Raw genomic sequence first — 23,811 nt, forward strand, 5'->3', positions numbered from 1 at the left:
CCAAAGAAGATATACAGATGGCTAACAGGCACATGAAAAGATGTTCAACATCATTAACTATCAGGGAAATGCAAATCAAAACTACAATGAGATATCACCTCACGCCTGTCAGAATGGCTATAATCAACAAGACAGGAAACAACAAGTGTTGGAGAAGATGTGGAGAGAAGGGAACTGTCATACACTGCTGGTGGGAGTGCAAACTGGTGCAGCCACTATGGAAAACAGTATGGAGATTCCTCAAAATATTAAGGATAGAACTACCATATGATCCAGCTATTTCACTGCTGGGTTTATCCAAAGAACGTGAAAACACCAATGCGTAAAGATACATGCACCCCTGTGTTCACTGCAACGTTATTCACAACAGCTAAGACTTGGAAGCAACCTAAGTGCCCATCAAGGGACGAATGGATAAAGAAGATGTGGTATATATACACACTGGAATACTACTCAGCCATAAGAAATGAAGAAATCCAGCCATTTATGACAGCATGGATGGACATTAAGTGTATTATGCAAAGTGAAATAAGTCAGAAGCAGAAGGTCAAATACCGTATGATCTCACAGATTAAGTAGTAGACAATAACAACAACAAACAAACACATAGAGACAGGGATTGTATTGGTGGTTACCAGAGGGGAAAGGCGCAGGGAGGAGGGCAAAAGGGATAATTAGGCACATGTCTGTGGTGATGGATTATAATTAGTATTTGGGTGGTGAACATGTGAACATGATGGAATCCATGCAGAAATAGAAGTATAATGAGGTACACCTGAAATTTATACAATGTTATAAACCAATGTTACCACAATAAACAAACAAACAAAAAACAGAAAAGAAAAAGGAAATGTAGAAGAATTTCTACACAGCGTTAACACATTTTAGTCAGAGACCATAAAAAACTATACATTATTTTAGTTCTTAGGCAGTATCTTAATCGGAATAAAGGAGGCAGAAAGTTAGGCTTATCTGGTAATAGAGTTTTACCAATTGAGTTTCATAAAAGAATTAAAAAGCAAGGGAGTTGCAATGAGCACAGGGGTGCATGTACCTTTACAAATTGGTGTTTTCAAGTTCTTTGGATAAATACCCAACAGTGGAATAGCTGGATCATATGGTAGTTCTATCCTTGATTTTTTGAGGAATCTCTATACTGTTTTCCATAGTGGCTGCACCAGTTTGCACTCCCACCAGCAGTGTATGAGAGTTCTCTTCTCTCCACATCCTCTCCAACACATGTTGTTTCCTGTCTTGTTTATTATAGCCATTCTGACGGGCGTGAGGTGATATCTCATTGTAGTGCCCATCAAGGGACGAATGGATAAAGAAGATGTGGTATATATACACAATGGAATACTACTCAGCCATAAGAAACGATCAAATCCAGCCATTTGTGACAACGTGGATGGACATTGAGGGTATAATGCAAAGTGAAATAAGTCAGAGGGAGAAGGTCAAATACCGTAGGATTTCCTTCATTAGGTAGTAGATAACAACAACAATAAACAAACACATAGGGACAGAGATTGGATTGGTGGTTACCAGAGGGGAAGGGGGGGAGGGAGGAGGGTGAAAGGGATAATTCGGTACATGTGTGTGGTGATGGGTTGTAATTAGTATTTTGGTGGTGAACATGATGTAATCTATGCAGAAATAGAAGTACAATGATGTACACCTGAAATTTTTACAATGTTATAAACCAATGTTACTGCAATAAACAAAAAGTTAAAAAAAAAAAAAGCAAGGGAGTTGAATATAATTGCCAAGACTGGCTGAAGCAGTATAAGTTGAGGTCTAGGATAGACAGGGAAGGAGATGAACAAAAGAAGGAATAGACTAGTGTGGAGAAAGCACAAGGATCAAGCCCGATGTCTTGGCAAAGTTTAAGAACAAGGATGTTTGGTGTCACTGCACGTTTAAAAACCTGGAAGGACAAGTTTAGAAAGAAGAATGTCTGAATTTAATGGCAAGGAGTATGGTGTGGCTGTGGAATTAGGCGTTCAAAGTGAAATGTAGATCATTGTAGGTAAGAGGTCAAGAAATTTAGAAGCCAAGGCAGTGGATACTGAATTTATCCAGGACAATGGCAGAAACTGGGCAGGCACTCAAATTGTAAAAGCAGAACAGGAGTCACTCAGTAATTAGGAAGTGCCAAGGATAAGAAAGGGTGAAGGATGACACAGCTGGAGCTGGATGGCAGGATTTTCTGTGCAGGAATAATAGACAGGAAATTGTGTTAATGAGTAAAAAGAGAACTGACCCACTTTTAGACCCTAAGGCGCACAGTCTACATGGAAGAGATATCTACTTAAGATAGATGCAGGGGAAGTAGTATCTCCAAAGGAGAATCAGATTTGAGGAAAATCAAGGAGCTGGAGGAGAGTTCAGTAAAGATGTGGCAGGAAATTCACAGGGCCAGGGGAACCGTTTTGAGGGAAGTGAGGCACAAAGTGGTTGGGTCTGGGCTGAGGAAACATGGAGTCATGTGGGAATGAGAGCATGGAAAATAATAAATGAAACATTTCAAACAATGATCAAGTGTGATAGGAATGAGACACACAGGGGGATTAGCTGGCCACAAGTTTTCCAGAAGAGTTGGTTTTTGTAAACCTTTGTAGTTGGGGCAGGAATCACGTCTTTCTAGAAGAAGACTTCAGACTCAATGCCAGCCCACCTAAGGAGGCAGACAACGGGGATTATTTTAGTTCTTAAACCTCTAACACATTGAATACTTTCCTTGTCCTGTGTCAATATTTTATAGTTACAAATATAAATTGTGAAATTTATTTGTAAATTTACTGTTTCTAAGTTTATATCTCTCTTCAGTAGTTCAAATGTGATGCTACAGTGGGAATAAAATTACATCCTAGATTTATTTGCCAACAAATCTAAACAAAAGAAGGACATTCAAAGAAGGCTAAGCAGGGCCGGCCCCGTGGCTTAGCGGTTAAGTGCACGCGCTCCGCTACTGGCGGCCTGGGTTCGGATCCCGGGTGTGCACCAACGCACCGCTTCTCCGGCCATGCTGAGGCTGCGTCCCACATACAACAACTAGAAGGATGTGCAGCTATGACATACAACTATCTAATGGGGCTTTGGGGGAAAAATAAATAAATAAAATTATAAAAAAAAAAAAAAAAAAGAAGGCTAAGCAAACTTCTCCCACTAAATGTGTCCCAAGACAGCCCTGAGGAGTAGCAGGTGGTGTGCTCTTTGTGCCCATCAGGCACTCCAGTGACTCTCCCCTCCCCTCCAGGTGCTGTGCTCCATCATCGCGAGGGTGTTGCACTAGCTCTACTTGGCCTCCTTCGCCTGGATGCTCCTCGAAGGACAGCAGCTCCTCCTCACCGTTAGGAACCTCAAAGTGGCCAACTACATCAGCACAAAAAGACTCAAGAAGAGGCTTCTGTATCCTTTTGGCTATGGGACCCCAGCTATGATTGTGGCTGTGTCTGCAGGGCTCAACCCCCATGGATATGGCACACCTACACAGTGAGTGGGGTGCTGAACTCCTGCTGATGGGGAAATGTGTGTACACCTCTCTCCATGGGAAATCAAGAGACAACAACAGAAAACTATTTAAGACAATCATCATTATAATTATTAATATTGACATCCATAATATTAACAGCAGTGATGCCAGCAGTTCTCACTTGCCGTTTCGTATGTCCAGGCTCCCTGCTAAACACTTGGTATATAATCCATTTGACACTCAGTATCCGCATTTGAAGTAGGGTTTATTCCTGTGTCCCCACTTAACAGGTGAGGAAACCGAGACTCAAAGCGGTTGTGATTAGTTCTTGGTCAGTGAATTAAGTAAGTATCAGATTTGCCTACTTCTGGAAGCTGTTCTCATTCAACTAAATTTTGCTGCATCCCTTAATCATTGTATTCACAACACGAAGCAACTTACTCATCTTCTTGGGCTTTTCCTCCTATCATCAATATCAGACTGTCAGGGGCCGGCCCGTGGCTTAGTGGTTAAGTGCGCGGGCTCTGCTACAGGCGGCCGGGTTCAGATCTGGGCGCACCGACGCACCGCTTCTCAGGCCATGCTGAGGCCACCTCCCACATACAGCAACTAGAGGGATGTGCAACTATGATGTACAACTATCTACTGGGGCTTTGGGGGGAAAAAAAAGGAGGAGGATTGGCCGTAGATGTTAGCTCAGAACCGGTCTTCCTCAGCAAAAAGAGGAGGATTAGCACAGATGTTAGCTCAGGGCTGATCTTCCTCACACACACAAAAATATATATCAGAGGGTCAGGAGGAAACAGTTTGGCATTTAAAGTGCAAGCAGGTGAGTTCCCTGAATTACCACTCAAATGTACACTATCATATAGATGGAATCATTAATTTCCGGGGTGTTATCGAGTAGTAGAGGTTATCTAAACTCTCATTCAGCCCCACCTCTCACACACATTTTATACATGGAAAAGCAGCCTGAGTAGTGGTTGAAAATGTCATCCTATTGAAATTCAGAGAAAGAAAACTCCTGTCTCCATATAAACAGAAATTAAATAAATTTCTCTAGATTAGTTACAGTGTTAGGAGGCCAATTCACTGATGTCAAGAAAGGTGCCTCATCTTAAATCCTATCCACTCATGAGAATGGCATCAGCATTCTGAATATATAATGCTTTCTAAATGTTTTAAAACTTAAAATTATTTTTTCTGATAAATGAGAATTTTTGTGTTGTTTTTATTCTCATGTACACTGTTAAATATATAGTGTTATGCGATAGTCTTTAGAAGAACTTGAAGTCCTCATCATTACTCTAAACATTCTTCCCAGTCTGAGGTTCTCCTCTGAATTAGCAAAAATCTGTGGATTCCTATTTCTATCTAACTATGTTGGTATACATTCTATTCTATTCTATTCAGAGCCTTTAATTAGATTTGGGATTGCTTGTCTCCATTCTTGTGCGCTCTAGCTAATCTCTACCTTAGTTCTCGCTGCAATTCTAATATATTTTGCATTCAGAATTTTCTTAAAATTTCCCTGTGCTGTTCAAATTCAATAACCAACAAATGGTCTAAACCAAGTTTATATCAAGTCAAACCGCCTATGACAATCTATCCAGGTCCTTCATAACCCAGCCTCACTCCACTTATTCCCAGAATTTTTCATGATACCTTACTGAATCCTCAGGCGACTACCTACCAGACGTCATCCAACCACATTCCTGTCCATCACGAACCTCGTGTGGCCACTGTAGTTGAACACTGAATGCATCTCTAATTATGAATTATTTTTATGGGAAACATACTGCATACGTTTTAGTATCCCTTAAGTATCTTACATTTACCTGAGGCAGTACCGAACAGTTCATATATATTTACTGATTCTTCTTTGATCAGTTGCTGGCTCAACGTAAAAGCAGTCTGTCTTCATAAACACACCCAGGACAAAATAAATAAAAGTTTAAAACCTAAGCATGGTTGAAAATAAGGAAACTGAACAGTGCTTTTACTTGTATCACAAGTAGCACTTTAAACACTATTAGTAAGAAAATACTATAGCAAGTCTCAATAGAAAAGGAACAGAATGTACGACACTTTTTTCTGATTCAATTCACTTTAAGAATTAACCTTAGAAATGCTATTTTAAGTACCATTATTGTTTGAGAGTACTAGCACACTTCACAAAGAAAGCAGAAAATCCCAAATATCAAGTTTCACTTTTACTCTACCTTTCCCAGATACACTCCACGAGTAAAGCTACATCAGCAACACCAAGGCAAACTGTTCTGGCAGGGAAGATGTCACAATTCATAGACTTGATATTTTAAAACACTTAAAGAGTTTTATAGGACTTAAGATGTATCTTTTGACATTTTATCAGAAGAGGTTAACCAGTGCAGCGTCCTATGAAGTATTACATGCGGTGAAAGTTAAACTCTCCCAAGTGTTTTCAACCATCGAGTCTGCTCCTGGCTGCATGTGCTCCGCCTCCTGCAGGCGTCTGGTTCTCAGTCATCTGCTCGGCAACCATGAGCCTGACAAACACTGCAGTAACGGTTATATTAAAAAATCTATCTTCAGGGGCCAGCCCGGTGGCGCAAGCGGTTAAGTGCGCACGTTCCGCTGCGGCGGCCCGGGGTTCGCCGGTTCGGATCCCGGGTGCACACCGACTCACCGCTTGGCAAGCCATGCTGTGGCGGCGTCCCATATAAAGTGGAGGAAGATGGGTATGGATGTTAGCCCAGGGCCAGTCTTCCTCAGCAAAAAAGAGGAGGACTGGCATTGGATGTTAGCTCAGGGCTGGTCCTCCTCACAAAAAAAAAAAAAAAAAAAAATCTATCTTGACACACATTACATTTTTTAAAAATCTCCTTGAAGAGATGAAACATTCTATCCTTTGCCTGATTCATCCAAAGGTGAATACAGAAAGTTTGAAAATACTCCCCTGAAGAAATAAGTTTAGGCTCTTAGAAGACTTTAGCAAACACTGGTTCCAACACTATGAACAAATGAGCTTTTACATGGATTTAAAACTATGCTAGGTGCGATGAGAGAAAAAGAAAAACCTAACAATGCTACTGACGAAAATAACAAATATAAAGATGACACAAATTATAGATTACCTTTTAGAAGATAAGAAAAGCAATGAAGGCTACAAAGGGGAAGAACATTCCAAACAATGGGAGGAAGGCATAGAGGTCAATGGGATACCGAAGGGACCCACCTGGGTAGCAAGGAACAAGCGTCCTTGAAGAACTGTGGGGATTCAGACACAGAGCTAGGGCTCTGCCAAATTATAAAAGGCCTTCCTTGAAAAAGCAAACGAGCGTAATTCCAGCAGCACTACAGAGCAACCAAAGATTTCTGAGGGCCAGTAGTGTTTAAGAAAGATAAGCCAATAGATTCAGGGGGAAGGTGGAATCAAATAAAGCAGCTGCGAGATCACAACAGTAATTCAGGAGAAGAAAATACAAAACAGGCTCACTGGGAACAGCCACATATGAAAAATAATTTGAAAGAAAAAAATATTCCACAACAGTGGTGTAGATAAAGGGAGTAATGTAGAGTGAGAAGCCAAAGCATATAATGGGCTCCCAAGTCTGGGCAACTGGGGAAACAGGAGGCCCAGGGACACAAAGGAGAGACTGGCAAGGAGAACTGGGGACGGGCATAGGACAAAGACGTCAGTCTGGAGCACTGAGTTTGAGGTAGAACAAAGGGGTGTATGTGTGTGCGCGTGTGTGTACTCCTCCAGATGAACAGAAAATTGTGCTTGCTGCACTGGGAAGATAACTCTTCTGTAATTTTAAAATCATATGCAGGTTTTATATATTAAAAGTTAACAAAGAATTATTCTAAAAATATTATGTCTAAGCAAATTACAATGGTGAAGAGCAAGATGAGGAAAAGTAAGGGAGATAGCTCAGTTCTATTCAAAGTGGAGTTACTAACACATTGAATGATTTATGGAATCAGAATTAGAGAAAAAAAGATCTCCTAGCTTACAGCCGACTGTATGCTCTAAGGATCCTTCTGTGAACTTAAGACACTTCAATAACGTCTATAATATACTTTCTCAACACTACAGATAAGACTTAATGTAATGGGAAGAACCCACCTAAATTCAACCTGAGGAAACAACTTCTCAAATATGGAATGGAATACCATATGCAAACAGAGAAGGGAAAAAAATGCCAGGAGTCAAAATAGAGAGAAATAACTGGTAATTGGCACTGGAGGCTGCAGTCTCAGACACAACACTGGGATGTACAAGCCTCGAAACAAACACACAAAAAACTGCAGTAAACTGGATCTCAGCCTCAACATTACCCCTCAGAGAAAACACTGAAAATCCCTCATAAAGTCAAAGTTAACTTTGGTCTTTCACAAATCTCGGAAATTAACTCAGATCAATTTTATTATGAAGTTATTTTCAATATAGACCTAAATATGCACCTAGATCTGGGATTTGTTTTATAAATTTAACAATCTTGTGAACACAGTGGACGCCAAATAATACCAAAGGCCCCTTCAGGCTCAGGAAAAAAACCAACAACAGTAACATCATACAAACAAAAACTCCAGGATCTGTCAATTTTGTAACTCTTCCCTTGGGCAAGTCTCTCTAACTAATTAGAAAGTTAAGTAGAATTAACCATTTCCAAAGGGCTGGGGAGGAAGGCCCTCGAAAACATGCAGAAAAATTGAGGAGCACAAGCAAACAAGTGACAATCCAAAGAGGGAACCAGTGGCATTCACTGGGCCGCAGCACCACTGCCAGCCGCAAACCCCAAGCATTAATAGGCAGCGTCCACACTGGACCTGTCAGAGCCAGACTGTTCGTGACGGGTGCAGGAGCACAGCTTGCAATTCTGAACTCCACCCTCAACAAAAGAGCCCAAACACAAACAGCCAGGACAAATTGTGTGTCAAGATAAACAAAACTGTGTGTGAAGATAAACAAAAGCAACTCATCTAGGAAGATGTTCCAAATTCCCCACAGTTTTCCTGAAATAAAAGACTTTCTAGAATCGCAGTTGCTATCTAAATCCATTAAAGACAGGAAAATAAATACGCCTATACTTCACAATGAGAAATCTAAGTAGAATCTAAACTATTTCTTGAGAGTGAAAGCAACAATGAGCGGGAAAGGAGGATTCAGGAATAGCCTTCCCAAGCAGGCTTCTATGAAACACTTGAATTACTAGAATGTGTTTGCCTTAGTCTTGCCTAAACATTGAAGAAAATGACAACATAAACCCTGCCATCAAGATTAGTAATTATATACAATAATTACACAAATGAGTAGGTAAGTTGGTTGATTTTTATTCTAAAGTCATATTATATTTTACATTATTTTTGCTCAATAGAAAATGCTATTACCATTGAAGAAATGAACTATAAATAAGTTATTCAGATAGCAGAAATTAGCCCTTTAAGTTTATAATAATTATTGATAAAAATTTCCACAAATTCATTCTATCTCAACTTACCCAAGATCAAGTATATAACAGTCTGCTTTTTAAACTCTGCAGGGCCACAACTATAACATAATTAAAACAACCTGTTATAATACAGTGACGCTGTGTGGGCCTCTGGGGTGTAGAGGTCTGTTTGCTCCTATATAGCAAACTATCCCTAGAAACTCCTACTTCCTACCTCCCACTTTCCTAATCCCGGAAGAATTGGAAGTTGTCAGGGGAAACCAGAAAGCTGAGAAACAAGCTTGTTAAATCAGTAACCTTAACAATACACATAATTTAAAGTCAAGAGGCTCTGCTCTGAGGTCTGCAATACAGGGACTCTCCAATCTCAAAGCACTGGTGCAATAATAGCTGCCATTTCCTTGTGAATCAGAGGTCATCTTAAACTTATTTGCAAGCTCAGAGCTGTGTTTTGGGCGAATGTCACGTATTTTGGAAAAATGACCTGATTGCAGCATTCTGTGTCAGATCCCGTAACATGGGAACAGGAGAACACACTATTCTAAACAGAAAGAAGAGAAGAATTATCTATTCGTAAATTGTAACCTTTTTGCTAAGTGGAAGTAAGATGTTGCTTTAGGAAAGAGAAATCATTAAAATGCACCAACAAAATATGATCATTTATATCTTTAAAAAAGGACCCCATCTTCCTTGTTTGTAAGCTCATTAACAGAGAACTATTATGGGCAAAGGGCTTATACCAGAATTTGTAAAGAATACCAACAAACCATGAGGAGGGGTTGGGGGAACAGACAAGTGAATAGAAAAAGAGAATAGGTACTTCATAAATGAGGAAAACCAAGCGGTTAATAAATATACCACATGGCATTCAATTTCATTAGAATCAGAGAAACACAACTGTAAACCACAAGGTGCCAATAGGCATCCACTAGATTGACAAAAACTAAGGTAGTGACAATTTCAAGGGTTTGCAAGAATGCACAGCAACAAGATCTCTCACAAACAGTCACTGAAATTATAAAATAGTGTAATCACTTTGGAAAACCACCCGACATTATCCAGAAAAGATGAAGATACATCTTTCATTAGCAAAATTCTATTCCTCGATATATACCCTTGAGCAGCAGTTCTCAAACTCTGATCTCAGAACCCCCTTACACTCTTAAAAAACTGAGGACCTCAAAGAGCTTTTGTTTATGTTGGTTATGTCAATCAGTATTTACCTATTAAAAATTAAGGTTAATTTTAATTGAAAATTAAGAAATTAAGAAATCTGAAAATCTTTTGAAAATACTAATTTAAAGATAACAGTAATAGATTACACAACATACACAGATATTTAGTCAACATAACGTTTTTTTATGAAAAACTATTTTACAAAGTAAAACAAAAATAAATGAGAAGTGTCATTGTTTTACATTTTTGAAAATTTTTTTAATATCTGGCTTGATATCTATCTTAAGAGATGGATTCTCTTATCTGCTTCTGAGTCAGTCCCTTGAGATATCACATTACATTTAGCCTCTGGAAAACTCCACTGTACACTCAAGAAAGAAAGAGAGCAACAAAAGGAAATAAGATCATAACATCTTAGTATTATTATGGAAATAGTTTTGACCTTGTGGATCTCCCTAGGGACCTCCAGGGCTCCCTGCACTTGGCATCAAAGCCCAGCTCTTTAACATAGTAGCTCTGTCAGACATGTCACAGCTCAGACATGTCACAGCTCTGACAGAGCTACTACGCTGAAGAGCTGGGCTTTGACGCCAAGTCTTTTTTAGCCCAGCAGATTTCTGTTGTTGTTATTTTGTTTCCTCACTATTACTAGAAAATAAAACATTTAGGCAACAAGGAAAAAGATGCTAACTAAACTTTCTCCTAGTTGACCCAATTAGACACAAATGAATGCTTACTGATCTGGAAGAATGGCTTCTTCATCCAAAGAAAACTTTCCTTGAATCCCATGACATAGTTCAGGTGGTACACCCACTGGCTGTGGAAAAACGCATTCCTGATTATATATCCAAAAGAATGGAAATCAGGGACTCAAACATATTCTTGGACACCGATGTTTACAGTAGCATTATTCTTAATAGCCAGAAAGTGGAAACAACCCAAGTTCTCATCAACAGATGAATGGATAAACAACATGGCGTATGTACACAAAATGGAGTATTATTCAGCCATAAAAGGAATGAAATTCTGACACATGGATGTACCCTGAATACATTATGCTAAGTGAAATAAGCCAGACACAAGAGGACAAATACTGCATGATTCTACTTATATGAGGTACCAAGAAGAGGCAAATTCATAGGGACAGCAAATAGAAGAGAGATTACTAGAGGCTGGGAGGAGCGGAGAATGGAGAAGTATTGTTTAATATTGTTTAATGGGTATACAGTTTCTATCTGGGAAGATGAAAAAGTTCTGGAAATGGATAGCGGTGATGGTTGCACAACATCGTGAATGGACTTAATGCCACAGAATTTTACCTACTTAAAAACAGTTAAAATGGTAAATTTTTTTTCTACTTTACCAAACATTTTTAAATGCATTCTCAATTAATTAACCAAATAATGAACTAACTGAAAACACTTCATGATGGCAAAAAAGACCATACCTCTGTGGAACCTGTCTGATACAGCTCTAAAACGAAGTCGTGCAGTGGGTGATGTTTCCCCACAAATAAGACATCGATTCCAAGACTATTTCTTCTAGCTGGGGGAAAGGAAGAAAAGAATAAAGATCTAACAATTATACCTACAAAAGCAACTTTTATGAGAGTAAAATAGGAAGCACCTAAATTTTAAAAACTTAATTATAAAGTTTACAAAAAATAATAGACCTAAACGTGTGATGCATCTCTGTAGAAGAAACAAAGCTTTGACAATAAAGTTTCGAAGATCAATGACTATCAGAAAAAAATTATCCCTAAAAGATACCTGAATATAGTCTTGCAAGATAAGGGACAAAGTTTTCTTATTTATACAGAACTTAATTTCTTACTATAAGAAACATATAGACATTCTCTGAGGAAATACAAATAAATTGCATCATCTAATAACAAAGATTATTCTATGGATGGTTCATAATTATTTCTATAGGTTTATTATACTAGTATTAAATAAATTTTCCAACAAAGCCCAGCTTTACAATTTCCCAATACTTTAACTGTCACTATTAACGACAAAATGCCACCTTTTGTGTAAAATAACATTTCAAGTTAGCAATATGAGGGCAAATGCTTTTGTTTCAACCTAACCTTTCAAGCAAAGTTATTGTTATTTGGTGGGGATGAAGGGAAGAAGGGAGATGGAGGAAATTAATAATACCCTCCCAACATGCAAAAATACTTTTGTGTATGCATATTATACAAGAATCAAAGTCTTGGGCCTGCCGGGTGCTGTAGTGGTTAAATTAGCACACTCCACTTTGGTGGCCCAGGGTTTCACAGTTTCGGATCCTGGGCGCAGACCTATGCACCACTTATCAAGCCATGCTGTGGCAGGTGTCCCACGTATAAAGTAGAGGAAGATGGGCACGGATGTTAGCCCAGGGCCAATCGTGCTCAGCAAAAAGAGGAGGACTGGCAACAGATGTTAGCTCAGGGTTAATCTTCCTCACCAAAAAAAAAAAATCAGAAGATATTCTTGAAGTATTGCTTTTTAATAAATTTAACAAACATTTGTAAGTTAAAAAATTGTATTTAATTACTATGCAACTTATGGATAATAAATTTTAAGAAGCAAAGTTAACTTTTGTCATAAAGAAGTCAAATCAATGATTTATGCCCCCTCTATGGGAAATCTGACAAATGAAAAAAAAAGGTCTAATTTTACTAGGAAATGTAAAGTCTCTATTACACAGACTCAATGTCGACCAAGTGGAAGTATGATCCTTACTCTCTTCTGGAGTGAGGTCTGGGTATACCTCTTCTAGGGCAGCTCGCAGCCTTCGCTCATCCACGAACGGCAACGGAGCAACACCAGGGGAGACAAATGCACACCAAGCGGCCCAGCTATTAGGATCACCTAAATTGCAACTACCGTTGGTCCATACAAACATTTCTAGTAGAATTTCCCTGCTGATATAAAAACATTTTGGAACTGAACTCTATTTAGCCAAATTTCAGATAGAAATACTTCCCCGTGGTGGTAGAAGAAAAAATTCTATTTGTTTTCCATCTTTAAAAGGGTTCACATGGAAAACCACGTTTGCTGAATCTTTACTCTGTGACGACAAAATTTTTAAATTAAATGAACAAGTGGCCACCTGGACACCGGTCTATGTTCTCACCTTACTTATTTACTAGGATGCCTTCGGGCAAGCCAGTAATCTCCTAAGGGCTTGAGCATATCCCTTTATCTTTCTAGGACTTGGTTTCTTCTTTTGTAAAAAGAGATCATTCAACCAAAATACTCAGAAGGTCTGTTCAACTGGAATATGTGGAACGTCTCTTTCAGCTCTAAAATTGCATAGTATTCTGTTTACATTTTAAAACCTAATAATTAGGGCCGGCCCCATGGCTTAGTGGTTAAGTGCACACGCTCTGCTGCTGGCGGCCCGGGTTCGGATCCTGGGCGGGTACCGGCCCAGGTTCGGATCCTGGGCGGGTACCGACGCACCGCTTCTCTGGCCATGCTGAGGCCGCATCCCACATACAGCAACTAAAAGGCTGTGCAACTATGACATACAACTATCTACTGGGACTTTGGGGAAAAATAAATAAATAAATAAAATTATTTTTAAAAAAAAAACCTAATAATTAATTTATATACAAAAAATTTTTAGACTTGTTTAAATAACTTTGTCCCCGGGAGGGCATGTAGAATAGTGGCTGTTCATTTTTAGGCTGAAAACTGTCCTCTGGAGTGTGCTGGAATTAAGGTCATTATTTGGACCTACACGCATAATTTTCAAAGAATCACACTGGAATACAATTATCTATTACTACAAAAACATGCAACGTTATTGAAGCATATATATATTCTGCTGTAAATTATTATATATATTATAAATAGTATTTTGGCTAAATAAAAATTTTAAGATAAATAACGAGAAATGCTGACTAGAGCTAAATAATTTTGAAACCACTGCCACTCAAAACTGCTGTATTTGTGACTGTTCCCCTTAAAATGATGAGAAATGAAAGGTTTCCAAAGTTGTCTTTAAATTATTTAGCTACCATATTTTCAAAATTAGGAAACATGTTCAATTTGACTACCTAGTAGGGGAATATATAGATTTTTTAAAGTTAAAAAGAAACTAGGTTCTAGTGTGAATTCTGAAGGTCCAAAAAGTGATTTGAAGGATTATTAACATCCATTATCTGAGTAAGGCTACTTATCAATTACCGGTAAACACTTATGTAGAAAAAACCTAGGCAGTGGTCAAGTTTTATTTAGTCATACACTTAACAAAATCTGTATCATGCAAAACTACATTATCTAGCTTTTGTTTTCTACCTACTAGATTTAGGATTTAAACAAATCATCAGAAAGACTTTCCTTCAATATCAACTCCAGAATCTAACTCCAAACAGTAAGCAACCTGCAGTGCTAATGACAGCAATAAGGTTATTAAGCTAAAATCAGTCTTCCTGGCCAGGGGAGGAAGGAGTGTCTTACACCCAGATGTGATGACGGTCGTGCCTGAGAGCGAGCTGACAGTAACAATGGCAACAGCAGCTACTCTTTCCTACTTTTTTCCCACTGATTTACCATGTTACACGCATTAGCTCATTCAATCCTCTCAACAACACAGAGGCAGCCCAAGCAGTGGTAATACTTAGGTAAACACAGTGGCCATGCTCTCCAGGTTCAGATCTCAGTGCTGCCACTGTGTGACTTTGATCAAATTACTTAAATTCTCTGTTTATGTAGAAAAATACAGCATTTGAAATGACTATGCTATATTCCTTTAATACATACTAAGCAAATATTATGAAAACACAACATTGCAAAAACATATGTTCAATAAATGTTGAAAAAGTACCCAGATATATTTTATCTTCTATCATTTTAAGATGTATTCAACTTGGGCCGGCCCCGTGGCTTAGCGGTTAAGTGCGCGTGCTCCGCTACTGGCGGCCTGGGGTTCGGATCCCGGGCGCGCACTGACGCACTGCTTCTCCGGCCATGCTGAGGACGCGTCCCACATACAGTCACTAGAAGGATGTGCAACTATGACATACAACTATCTACTGGGGCTTTGGGGGAAAAATAAATAAATTTAAAAAAATAAATTAAAAAAAAAATAAGATGTACTCAACTTAGACAAGAACTTACTTATTATCATGACTTCCGATAAGTTTTAAATACATATGCAGAAATGACTATCTCCTAATAGTACTAAATTTTACCTCAAGAAAGATGTGTTCTTGCTACAGTCTAATAAATAAAAATATTTATATAACATATAAAAATATAGAAATATTAAAGGTCTGAGTTTAAACCCATCCTAAAATTCATCTGGAATCTCAAGAGACCCCAAATAGCCAAAACAATCTTAAAAAATAAAAATAAAGTTGGAGGACTCCCACCTCCTGATTTCAAAACTTACTACAAAGATACAGTAATTAAAACAGTTCGGTACTGACTGGCACCAGAACAGACATATTGACCACGTGAATAGAGAGCCCAAAAATCAACCCTCACATACATGGTCAAATGACTTTCAACAAGGGTGCCAAGACCATTCAATGGGGTAAGGGCAGTCTTTTCAACAAATGGTGCCGGGAAAATGGACATCCACACACAAAAGAATGAAATTAGACCCTTACTTTATACCATATACAAAAATGAACTCAAGATGGATCAAAGACCTAAATGTAAGCTAAAACTAGAAAACTCAGAAGAAAACAGGGAGGAAGCTACATGACATTGGATTTGGCAATGATTTCTTGGATATGACATCAAAAGCACAGGCAACCACCACCAAACAGCACAACAAAAATTAGACTTCATCAAAATTAAAAACTTTTGTGCATCAAAGGACACTATCAACAAAGTGAAAAGACAACCCACACAATGGGAGAAAATACATGCAAATCATATATCTGATAAGAGATTAGTGTCCAGAATATATAAAGTATTCCTACAATACAACAAAAACCCAATTCAAAAATGGGCAAGGGACTTGAATAGATATTTCTCCAAAGAAGAGACAGAAATAGCCAATAAGCACATGAAAAAAAGGTTCAACATCACTAATCATTAGGAAAACGGAAAGCAAAAACACAGTGGTCACCACTGCACACCCATTAGGATGGCTACTATCAAAAAACAGAAAATAACAAATCTTGGCAAGGATGTGGAGAAACTCTAACTGTTGTGCATTGCCTTCCTTTTCCTCTGGATGATTTATACTACATTGATATACTCAGCAAGTCATCTGCATGCTTATATATTTACTTATTTATTTAAAAAATCCAGGCAAGGATTTATTTAACAAACACTTACATAAATATATTTACTTATTTATGTATTTATATTATTACTTTACTGCCTCCCATTCTCCTATGTCTCTTCTCCTTCCAGTTTAATCAAAACATCCTCCACAAAACACGTTCAAAAACAACCTAAGGCCCCAATCCACTTACATATAACAAAATATGACCACAACACTTACACAACCCCAATCAATAGGTTGCAATTCTCATTATCATTCCACTAAAGTAATATGAAATTTCTGTTACTACATAACCAAAACTCAACCCTAAAATCTCATAAAATAATGATTTTCAATTTATAAATTATTATTTATCCCCCTTTGTGCCACAATTCTCTTTGAGTCATTTTACTGGTCATCTGCATCACAGGGAATAATAAAGGAAAAAGAGTGAAAACATGATTTTACCAAACTGCTTATTATCCTAGAAAAATATATGGTGGAAGAAAAGGTTAAAATAATTTGCTGAAAGGGGCTTAGGTGTGAAATAATCGTTGGCTCACTGTGTGAGAGACTTCTCCACTGTGTTTTACATTCAGTCATCATCACACATTTGGTGAGTGATAAACAGTAGCTTAAATTTAGTACTAATTTTATATTGTCATTCTTACAAAATCTGTGAACAGAAAGAATGAGAAAATAGATATGTAAATAATAAATAAACTTTAAGTAATGATCAACGCCAAGTATTTAAACGAAATTTCTAATACTTTTTTCAAAAGTTTCCATAGAGTATAAGTGAATCTCCACATGGACACTTCATGTTTCTACAACTCTCAGCAACCTCAAAGGTGTCAATGAGCTACTGATGGAAGGAGCATGTCCCACATCCCATTAATTAATCACAAAGGAGACAAAAGATATAATCATTAATCTATTTCAACTCAATTTACTGTTTATCAAAATGCTACTATTAAAATCACTGTTAATCATTGCTACTCCCAGGTTAGATGAACAAATATCAAAATTTCACATATAATCTTTAAAATACTTATCTTTTACAGAAATTCTTTCATCCCATAAATCATGTCTGCTTACAGTTTGCCAAAAGGAGAAAATTATTTTAACCAAAAGGAATAATGTCTAAATTTTACCTTGCCAGGCATATTTCTTCCCATTTAAATCAATAGCAAAATCTTCAGGGTAGAAGTCAATTATACTACACTCCTGTATCAGGGAGAAAAGCAAAGATTCAAAACAAAAGTCACATATTTCTGTTATAAAGAATTTGATACAACTTTCATTCGAGTTATCAGGCCTGATAAGAAAATGAAGTTTCACTCCTTTTAAAAAATGTTATTAAGATATCAGGTCACTAATCCCGGGCCTAGTAAAAACAAAATCAACAATTTTATTTTAAAAGATGAAAATAAAAAGGTCTTATTATAAAAGAATTTTAGAACTGACGACTGTGGGCCCAAGACAGTGAAGAGTTTATTAACTCTAATAATTCCTACTTCTCAGCTGGGTGTCACTCTTTCTAGCTAGGACACAAAACACACGCAGCGGTGACTGCAGGTAAACCAGCCTTCATGCTCTGGTACCCACCACACATGGCTGGAACCAAGAAAAATAATGACTTACAGGTATGCTGAGAACAAAATGACTGTTATAAGAATTTCTCCCAAACACATATCAATTTTATTTACTGGGTAGGGTACTGATGGCCAAGGAAAGCAGGGAAAAAAAAGTAGTAAAAAATACACAGAAGAATCCAAATACTTTTACTTTGTTTCTGGACTTCACTATTGTAACTATAAGATGCAAAAGCAATTGTGACTAGTGCTAGCAAAATGTACGACAAAAATCCAGTTATCAACACACTCAAAAACTAAGACACTCACAGGATCACTCATGAGCTTCCGCCACGATGGAGGTAGGAAGTTACCACTTGCAGCTGGAAAAACTCCCATAAGTTGTTGCAGTGGTTTAAACTGCAAGAAAGAAAAAACATTTAAGATAAGACACAATTTTTATCTAATCCAAAATTCTACAAATGTTATGCCTCTAAATACTCAAGCTTACCGGTTTAGTACCCTTCTCAAAATCAGAAGGCATGTCTGCAATACCTTCAAAGTCTGAAGCAAATGGTGCATAATGAAATGGATAATACCACTTCCAGGAAGCACAGCCCTAAAATCAGTAAAAACAAACAGAAAACAACAACAAAAACAAATCTATGTTAATGATGGACACGGTAAAGACAAAAAAATTAAACTATCAACCTATAATATTCTATTGATAAAACATATGACTTTTGGTATACATGCCATATATTATTTTTTTTCCATGAGTCCTAAAAGATGTTTGGATTAAATCTAAACTTTTACTTCATATCAACGGCTCCTTGATTTACAAAATACTGCAAAGCATCTTTAATAATCAGTAGTTAATACCAAACTTTATACTAACAAACACAATTTTGTGAAGATTTTTATCTTTAAAATGTGTTTGGTGACATTTCCTTCCAACTCGAGAGCTGCTATCATCCCATAAAATGAAGAACAACTGCAGCTGACACTCACTGAGTGTACAGGTGGGTAAGGGACATCACTAGAAGAGTGACTGAGAGTAAAAGAGCCAAAAGTTTCATTTTACAATTCCCTATTATATTTTCATGTGACAACATTCTCTTTACTTTAAAAATATTTAAGTAAACCAATCAAAAAGAAAAAACAGTAAGTTATACTCAAAGAAAAGAGAAGCCTTCCTGAAATGAGTTTTGACTCTGCGCCTAGTGAATTAAAATCCTTAGGGTCAGAGCCGGCCCAGTGGCACAGCAGTCAAGTTCACACGTTCCACTTCAGCGGCCCAGGGTTCGCCGGTTTGAATCCTGGGCTCGGACCTACTCATCGCTCATCAAGCCATGCTGAGGCGGTGTCCCACATACAAGAACCAGAAGGATTTACAACTAGGATATACAACTAGGTACTGGGAGCTTTGGGGAGAAAAATGTTGAGGGTCGGAGTAAAACACGAAATGAGAATATTTTACAATTGATACTTAGTGTATTAAATTACTTTCTACTTTCCAACAAACTTCACCTATTCCCAAGTCACATCAAATTTGCTTCACTCCCCAAGCACGAAACCAGGTATTATCAGTGCTACAATCCCCTATATTTCCGCCTAATCTCTCACCAATCTGACATCTCATTTATCAAAAGCTTTAAGTCAGATACAGATTACTCCAATGAGAATGCACTTCATGTAACATCACTACACTATATGGAGGAAATGGGAGCATTCAAATTCCTTTCAAATTCTTACCAGTTATTTTCCAGGCTTTTGTCCTTTGTTCAGCCATTTAGCGACTGTGTATTAGTTACTCTGTTATTTTTTATTCCAATTAAACAAAACAATAAACTTGAATAATTTTAAAGACCAAGTACTCTCAACCACAGTATTTAACGCTGAAATTCTTTAGCATAACAAAAATTAGCTTCGTTTATATATTAACACCTAAGGAGCTTCAAAGGCTTTACAAACAAATCTTATTTAAAGTAATGAATTTCTTTATAGGAAGCTTGAAAATATGATTCTGGGTTCAATTTCAGAATATAGCTCAACAACACACACTATTATAGAAATAACTATTTTCTTAAAATGATTAACTAGACATTTAGAGGAGAATATTCATTTTGTACCTGGTAATAATATCGAAGAACCCAGCAGAGCCCTTCAACGTAAGACTGTACAATTTTACGACGGAATTTGTCATCAGCTGCATCAACGTCAAATTTGTTCTTGTAGTACCGCTGCTTCCACCCAGCTTCCCAAAGCCTAAAAATCAGGCAAAGCCAGTTCATGTTGAATTAATACACTTTCAGTAACTAGCTACCAATTTATCATCCAAATCAATTTATACTTAATAGCCAGGTAAAATGTAAATGAGTTAAACAGTAATAATAGCTTCATTTAATTATTTCTAAAAAGTCCACTTTCACAGGATTTATTATCAACTTAAAGATAGTTAAACGTTAAAAACTCAAACACTGATTCTACAAAGATCATTACAAAACTACAGTAAAAAAAAAAAGAGAATAACCATTTATTAAAGTAGATACACAACACTTGTTTGCTCAGATTTTCATACTGTTTTACATGTTTTTTTGATTGTAGAACAATTCTAAAACTACATTTTAAGATGCAAATACTGAAGATATTTTATATAGTTCAAGTTTCTCAGTTTGTTAAAGTATATCTAAATTACACAAAGAAAGTCAACTAAATTACTTTTTTAAAAAAGAATAATCTAGAAGCCAGGCAGAAATTATGTATATACCTACTCTCCCTATCCTTGGGCCTTCTCCATCATTCAGCAAAGCATTGTTGGCATAAGTGAAGGACATGGACACACACACACACGTTCTGGTAAAACTTAGAAGGAGGTCATCAATTCACTAAATTTTCATTAATCACTGAAAATACAATGTGAAAAACCACATTTTCACTCAAAGTATATTTTTTTATTTTTTTAAGTACTCATTTCTCAATCTCTGAAAGATTTAAAGATGCCAAAGAATACTAAAAAAAAATCAAGAATGATCAAGAACATCAGGATGATTCTCCATTAAGGGCTCTTTTCTACCATGTGCCAGATCTTACTAATTAATTGCAGTCATGTTTCAGAATACACCATATCAATTTTTTTATTTACTTTTTTTTTTGAGGACGATCAGCCCTGAGCTAACATCCAATGCCAATCCTCCCCCTTTTTGCTGTGGAAGATTGGCCCTAGGCTAACATCCATGCCCATCTTCCTTTACTTTATAGGGGATGCCGCCACAGCATGGGTTGACAAGCGGTTGAACCTGCGAACCCCAGGCCGCTGAAGCGGAGTGCGCACACTTAACTGCTGTGCCACCGTGCCGGCCCTTACACCATACCAATTTTAACTTTGCCCCCATGCAAAAGATTTACAGAACATCAATTAGGAGAAATATCTTCTATCCATAATGTTGAATATCACTATTTTACAGAAACTACTAATGAAATAAATGCTAAGAACTCCAAGCATTTCTTGATAGAAGCAATTCTACTTTGATTATCTTCAGCACCAAAATTAAACAATAAAGTACTAAAAAAAATCAAGTTAACTATTAAGCTGATATTGATCATGATGGCTACATGGTAAAACAAAAAATATACTCCAAGAGTTGCAGAAGCAGAGGATAAAAACTCAGATCAGGTAGATGCTCAATCACAAGTCACCACAGATCTCTGAATCTGTCATCAAAGATGTTGGGAAAATACAGAACCAGACATCACACTTCTAAAGTTTCTAATCATAAATACAAACACATCATCCACGTCCTATAAAAGAAGCATGAGCTGTGAACCACTAATGTTTAACTTTCAAATAAATCATTTTGCAAAATTCTAAATGAGTTACAATTATTGAGGTTGTTGGCCCTTTGCACTTGAGCCCAGGGTTCAAATCCAGATTTAATCACACAAGAAGCTGTTAAATCTTATTATATAATGATCTCAAACTTCTGTATAAATTAAAGAATCCAATTTTCCTATATAAATTTTCCTATATAAATTTTAAGTATATAGCTAATGAGAATCTTCTCTGTCATGAAATATAGTTGGTGCATATGCAAGTTCGTGGTTTTTAAAAATACATTTATCTCTTAACCGAAAGCCTTTTGCATATTTCATTTTAAAGAAGAAACTTTTCAATTGAGATGATTAAAACAAACTATATCAAGTAACCAAATGTAACTGAAAGTTTCTGGGTTAAGCAGCTTGAAAATTTAATCTCATAACAGTAACATTCAGATCACATAGAGCTAAACACTTCATGTCTAGCCGATCTAGTGCCTGGTCTCAGAGGGAAAAGTGGCTCGGAGGACGAAAACCAGCATGCATACTAATCTAGATACTTAGGTTTAACAGCTATAGCTTACACATCTCACTGGAATTTACTGACTACCCTAACCCTCCACATTAATTACTGGAGGATAAAAAGATCACAGGCAAGCATCTGAAGGCACTGCTGCTCTAAGCTAAATAGCATTAATTAGACGGCATCTATTTCAGCAATTTGCTAACAAAGTGCTGCCAAAATATGGCTTCACCTGACGTTATCCTCTGGTTCAGGTTCACTGTCACTGTCTTCTGCTTTTCGCTTAATTTCTCCTATCGGAGACGAGGAGCCATCAGAAGTGAAACTCGTATTAGGAGATACTAAAGGACTCTGTAGACAATTATGACATTACAGAGGAAGGATTTAATTATTCATTTCACATAAGAAGTTACATCCAACTACTGTTACCACCATGCTCCACAGTAATACATTTTTTTTAAGCTATTAAATAGATATGGTAAATATATTTAGAAAGTATAAAGACTGATCTTGGCATACTCTACCTCTCCAAAATAGAATAATATAGTACCAAGCCTCCTACGCTTAAACTCAAAAGAATTTGAACATTAAGGTAAAAACTGCTTCAGAACAAATAAGAAAAGCTTAATTTCATAGATTTTTTTTTTAATTATAGGACTTGAACATTTTTTTCCTTTGGTGGTTCCCTGGTGTTATGAATTTGTGATCACTTTCCACCAATTAACTAACAAAGCTGCAAGGGGAAAAATATATATATATGTATATAAATTAATACATAAAATACTCAATGCTGGTGAGAATAAAGTTAGATGTAAGTGGTTCAACCTAGTACAACCATTCCAGAAAGCAACAGTTTAATGAGACTCCGCCAGATATCTGTTAAACTATTTTATACATGTTGTTTTAAAATTCATTGTACAAATAAAATCTATTAGTCATCTTAGAAAAATGCAGCTTTTATTATTATTTCAAAGACTTGGATACCACTTTAAATTTACCATTATCTTCCCTTTGTACCTAACTCAATGAACATAGTAGCACCCTAAAGTATTTTAATATTTAACTAAAAAATTAGGGGCAGCTTGGTGGCATAGTGGTTAAGTTCACACACTCCACTTCAGCGGCCCGGGGTTCACAGGTTCAGATCCCGGGCGCACAGCTACACATCACTCAGCAAGTCATGCTGTGGTGGCATCCTACATACAAAATAGAGGAGGATGGCATGGATGTTAGCTTAGGGCCAAACTTACTTCCTCAGCAAAAAGAGAAAGATTGACAACAGACGTTAGCTCAGAGCCAATCTTTCTCACACACACACACACACAAAAATTAAAATGTTCTGCAACTTTAATGTTAAATGACCAAAAACCTAAGTGGCAGAAAATGTTTTCATGGTAAAGTTTTTCTTCTGTTATTCACAGTATATTAGATATTTCAAGTAAATTATTTTTAAATCGAGAACTCAGGAGCCTATTTTAATGATACTGTAACTAAAACCTCAGCATGAAGGTAGTTCACACCAAAGGCCAAGAAAAGTTACAACAAAGCAAAACCATATTTCACATAGAGCTCACAACACTTTCCTTTAATAAA

The 23,811-nt window shown here is 37.1% G+C and overlaps 1 protein-coding gene across 1 annotated transcript; it reads right to left on the reverse strand.

Moving 5' to 3' along the window:
* Positions 1-2,396: 2,396 nt before the first annotated feature.
* On the reverse strand, positions 2,397-22,735 carry LOC131403113 (5'-3' exoribonuclease 2-like). The gene is made up of 11 exons (XM_058537458.1): positions 22,724-22,735; positions 22,451-22,569; positions 20,012-20,147; positions 18,391-18,498; positions 18,210-18,299; positions 17,461-17,532; positions 12,819-12,903; positions 11,537-11,634; positions 10,827-10,906; positions 9,398-9,454; positions 2,397-2,677 (listed from the first exon to the last, which is right to left on the reverse strand). The coding sequence occupies exons 1-11, from the start codon at positions 22,733-22,735 to the stop codon at positions 2,644-2,646; spliced, it is 891 nt and encodes a 296-aa protein (XP_058393441.1). The 3' UTR covers positions 2,397-2,643.
* Between the last annotated feature and the right edge of the window lie 1,076 nt (positions 22,736-23,811).

Source organism: Diceros bicornis, unplaced genomic scaffold (genome assembly GCF_020826845.1).
Source record: "Diceros bicornis minor isolate mBicDic1 unplaced genomic scaffold, mDicBic1.mat.cur scaffold_55_ctg1, whole genome shotgun sequence".
Taxonomy (NCBI): domain Eukaryota; kingdom Metazoa; phylum Chordata; class Mammalia; order Perissodactyla; family Rhinocerotidae; genus Diceros; species Diceros bicornis.

Bases quoted from the DNA above. Each gene is read 5' to 3' on its own strand.
- LOC131403113 (XM_058537458.1), bottom strand. The intron at 20,148-22,450 runs GTGAAGCCATAT...CCTGATTTTTAG, and splicing joins GAACCAGAGGATAACGTCAG to GCTTTGGGAAGCTGGGTGGA. The intron at 9,455-10,826 runs GTAAGCATTCAT...CTTTCTGTTTAG, and splicing joins GAAGCCATTCTTCCAGATCA to AATAGTGTGTTCTCCTGTTC.